The sequence below is a fragment of the Ptychodera flava genome, chromosome 8, assembly GCF_041260155.1.
Source record: "Ptychodera flava strain L36383 chromosome 8, AS_Pfla_20210202, whole genome shotgun sequence".
Classification (NCBI taxonomy): Eukaryota; Metazoa; Hemichordata; class Enteropneusta; family Ptychoderidae; genus Ptychodera; species Ptychodera flava.
This window is the reverse complement of record NC_091935.1, coordinates 2,398,323-2,403,065: the sequence shown is the minus strand read 5'-3', so window position 1 is coordinate 2,403,065 and position 4,743 is coordinate 2,398,323. Positions and strand designations below refer to the sequence as shown.

At 41.0% G+C, this 4,743-nt stretch overlaps 1 protein-coding gene across 1 annotated transcript; it reads right to left on the bottom strand.

Annotated features, from left to right (window-relative positions):
* Nucleotides 1-1,541: 1,541 nt before the first annotated feature.
* LOC139138181 (forkhead box protein E4-like) lies at nucleotides 1,542-4,315 on the bottom strand. The gene has a single exon (XM_070706437.1). The coding sequence runs from the start codon at nucleotides 4,067-4,069 to the stop codon at nucleotides 2,789-2,791; it is 1,281 nt and encodes a 426-aa protein (XP_070562538.1). The 5' UTR covers nucleotides 4,070-4,315; the 3' UTR covers nucleotides 1,542-2,788.
* Between the last annotated feature and the right edge of the window lie 428 nt (nucleotides 4,316-4,743).

Here is a 4,743-nt window from a genome sequence, read left to right as displayed (position 1 = left end):
AGTAACGACGATATATTCGATTCTGGGATGAGACAAACACCAAACCGAGCTCTCTGGTATATGCTGCACCGTACGCCAGGCTTTTAGGTCGGTAGTTTCCTAGAAAATACGTTGCATGGGCAAGTTAGCACGTATTTCAGGTAGATATCGGAGTTACACCATCTTTTCTTTCAGTACTGTGTCTGTAAGGTGGATTGAAAGTATTTTGTCGACGTTTCTCTCGACAAATTCGATCAAATGATTCAGAATATAAAATTTACAAAATGACTTCAATAAATAACAGCAACTACGTTGCTTAAAATCAGAATGAATATTTCTAAATTTGGTTAATCGTAAATGTCTGATGCTGTTGTTTTTACCCCAACACGCAAAAAGGTAAAGGATGTTTGATCTTGAAAAGTTATGAAGGCAATTTCAATCCGAGAGATGTTCAGTGCCAGACTTGGCTTACATTTTTAAGCACAGTGGTTGCCATGCGATGAGGTAGTAATATTACGTAGAATTCTTCAAGTTCGGGTTTACTATGTTGTAACGTATTCTTTTAAATTTGTCGCATAGTTTAATATTCTAATATTGACACTTAAATGTAATAACTGTGGCCTAGTTGCATGTGAGATTCTCACTTTATACCGTGCGGAGAGTGATTTTTTTCTTTTTGTCTCACTAATTCCGAGCAAACTAAGATCTACACGGAACACATTAAATGTGTCGGTCAGTCACTAGTTTATAAACTGACATTAAAACATATTCTTCGGGAAGGGTTTTACACATGAAGAAGTAACATTCAAATATTATATATTTCAACGACAGAAAATCAATACTTGGATTAATGTCCAAAAGACCGCCAGCACACACAAGGAAAACATCTTTGTCGAGCACGGAGAGGCAAGAGTGAGTGAGAACGAGCCCACACTGAACAAGTATAGAAGTCGTCATATTCTTAGGGCGTACAGTTTTTTCTACAGACACGATTGGAACTAATTTGGGAGAATAGGATCTTTTCATTGTTCAATGTTATTTAAAGTGTCACTAGGTGCCTTAGAGTTGAAATTTGTATTATTGCAAATTGCCTATAAAAACAAGTGAATTGCAAAAAAGAAAAGAAAAGTAGAAGATCTCAAATTTGCTAATTAAACCAAAATTACTACAAGATTAGTGCAAATCGTGTTCACAGCTGTTGAGGCTACCTGGTAACCCACATATTTTTATACCAAAGATTGGGCGCAGTGTATTACAGGTGCCTTTGATACACCACTGGTTTTGAACCCAACCATATCCAGCAAAACCGATCCATTAAAATTCGACTGGGACTCTCATCCATAGTAGTAGCATCACAAATTGCCAGGGAATTCTATATCTTCCTGTGGAGTTCACACGTACTGTGGACTGATTACAGCACACTTAAATTTACAATGAAACCATTTTGGTTCGATCTCATCATGGTCCCCCACAAAATATACATGGACATGGGTGACATCTCTTTTGTCATTGAAACGATTGTTAATGACAGTTTCTGACAAAAACGAGTTCAAGAGAATTGATTTATTTTAAAGAAATATTTCAATAACTTTATTGATCCATCAAAATAGTTATTGGCGTACAAACCAATGACGTCTGCTTGTTAAAAAAATCAGGTATCTTTATCACAGGTAGACACAAAGTGACTTTGAAAGTATGGTAGAAAGATTCATCTATTGATTAAAAAAAGGCACACAGCTAATTCAAATTACCACCAAATGCATCTTCTCGTTTTGTAACCCTATTATAATTATTGTACGTTATGAAGAGTTTGTTCGATTTACCGATGTCCAATCCAGTATAAAGCAGAAATAATGATATTTATTGAACGAACAAATCAATTTTATGGGTTTGTGTTTTGAAAGAAAAAAACATTAAACTTATAACTTACAGCAAGCTTTTGGGCAAGGATTTGGAGAACACAAGAATGCAATGTCGGCCACAGACTGTTTCATTCTTATGGCAACTTGAGTTTTCGACTCTCTTGAAAAGCTTCTTACATCTAAATGGATTGTAGCCTTGGATTTTTGGATCTTTGCCGGTGAGAACAATTCTGGTATTCTCTGAAAAATAAGTAACCTGGTCAACCTTGAATTGCTTAAGACATAAGAACTTTAAATCTCTCCTTTAGTGCCTAAAATGTATCAGAGCATGGAAAAGCCGTTCGCTGCGGTGAAAACCGAGCTCGCTGTATCGTATTGCAGCCAGCAATCAAAATGTCGCCTCTCGTCTTTGACTTGAAAAACGCCGAAAATCTCCCAGACTGACTCGCTAACCTCAAAACGTTTGTGGATTAACTTTGCCGTGTAATTTCTTGAGAAACTCTAGATTTCTTAATCGCTTTCTAAAATCCACATCATTAAGATGCGTACACGTACATGAAACCTTCAAGTGAAGTAGTGTAGAGGCACTCGGGCCGTGTCTCGGACTGGTTGACTAAATATTGATTTTGTAGGTAGGGGTGTCTTTTGGTAGAATTTCTGATATATCTGCCGTTTCAGTCATTATATTAACTCTTTTTGAGTCAACTATCCACTACGTTAGGATCCTGCAGATATTGGTTCAAAATTGTCTTCACTTTCTACGAAAAACTTTGGCATTTAAATAGTAAGCTCATGTCTACAATCACAATTACTGTGAAGTCAATTTCTTTGTTTTGTTTTGTTTTGTTTTGTTTTTTAAAAGGGGTACAGTATACAGAACACATGATCTTATCATGGATTTGTAAGTACATACATTTCGGTATAAATGGTTAAATGTCTGCACAGCATTACATAGAAGATTGTGAGATGAGCCTTTCATGGCCAAAGTTTGCCTGTCTCATGAAATGGCTGGAGCCGAGTCTAGGAGTTGAAGTGTTCGTTGTGAATGAGAAGGCGAAATCCGGTACATCAGGAGAGGAGGCTGGGTATCTAGTCGTGGAAGACGATGACGCTATCTGTAAACAACTGGCGCTCTGGTTAGAGTTATTAAAGATGCTGTTGTTATTGTCCGACAGGGATGACGATATAGCCGTGTATGGGTATGTCATGTTTGTTGTGAATGCGACGTTGGTTCGGCTCTGTCCCATGGTGGATGTGGCGATTAACGGCGATGAATGCAGCGAAACCGCAGACTGTGGACTTCCATTCGATGCTGTTCGTTGGTCCGTGGCGATCCTCGGTCCGAGGTCTGCCCCGGTCGGTGCGTACCCGCCCAAGCAAGAACTGAGGCCGTTGGGTCCGAAGGAGTGCGACGTCAGGGCAGCGTGTGGTTGTCTGTCAGCACCTGGATTGATGATGTTGTCGATGGTGAAAATACGAGGCGTAGAGTTGACACTTGTTTGGGGTGCGGCAGAGGCATAGTGCGGTAGCATACTTGTCGACGGGCTGTACGGTGGCTGACCGTAGATTGACTGGTCGTACACGCTCTGGTATTGTCCGGGTCCACCCGTTGGAGTGAAAGCACTGTCCTGTGCATAGCGGCCCAAGAAAGATGGGTGACTTGGATCTGATCTTTTAAATCTCTTTCGTCGACGGAGAAAACTGCCATTATCGAACATGTCTTCGGCTGCTGGGTCCAGGGTCCAATAGTGGCCTTTACCTGGACGTCCCGGCTCCCGTGGTAACTTTATAAAACAGTCATTTAGAGTCAAGTTGTGTCGAATCGAGTTCTGCCATTTCTTGGAATTATCTCTGTAGAATGGAAATCGCTCCATGATGAATTTATAAATACCTCCAAGTGTCAATTTCCGTTCTGCGGAGTTCGCAATTGACATAGCAATGAGAGCGATGTAACTGTAAGGGGGTTTACCTCGTTGGGGAGTTCTTTTCCGCCGTCTGCCGTTGTTCCCCGGGGGTGAGCTATCATCACCGTTGTTGGTGGGTAAACCATGGACGGTCCCGTCAACGTTGTCGTCGCTTGCCACTGCGCCGTCTTGTCTATTAGCACGGCCGATGGCATCGCCCGTTTCGACGACTTTTGGCATCGATGTATCCATCGTATCCCCGGATTCTGATAAAACGCCGGTTGATAAATTTGCTGGCATGTCGACCAAACACTTTGCGACCATTTGACGCACCTTTTTGTACCCGTTGAAAAGTTCCTCTAGGCGTAGAAAGTGAGGTCTCAGCGATTGCTGACGTCAACAGAAGTTGTTGAAAAAAAGAATCTATACTGCTGTGGTAATACTGCAAAGTCGATACCAATATGGAAGGTGTTGATAGTAAGGTAGCATGGGCTCAGTTCTTTGCAGCAATGAGTCGACACACCAACTGAAATCGAAGGAATGGTGAGTTCATCCTTAAAGAAAGGTAGCGCACAAAAGAAGCATTTTGTCCAGTATGCTAATTGAAGGAGTGCAAGCATAATGCCTGGCAAAGTGTTAAGTATTGTGATTAAAGGTGTCCATTTCATAGACGCACAAACACCGCCCAACTGGGTGAATTTTTACCTCTGCCAGACACGCGCTCTCTTCAAACTTCACTTCTGCTAATGTCCCCCATTGTTTTCATAATCATCTGCAAATGTCCATTCCGTTGTCTGAGTATATGCCATCGCTTTAACAGTCAAACTTTCCAACACTTTCCATTATCCTATTTGGAAGAAATCATTATCTGTTGCTTCGCGCATACTTGTGACCCATTCACCTGTGGCTGGTCCGTGATTTTAATTATCGTCTGTCTTCCAAGTGAAAAATAGGGCACACCTCCTTGTTTCTGGCTTCACTGTTCGTTTTTAACGTAC

Coding starts and splice junctions, on each gene's coding strand:
- LOC139138181 (XM_070706437.1), bottom strand. CDS start 4,069: ATGGTCGCAAAGTGTTTGGTCGACATGCCAGCAAATTTATCAACCGGC.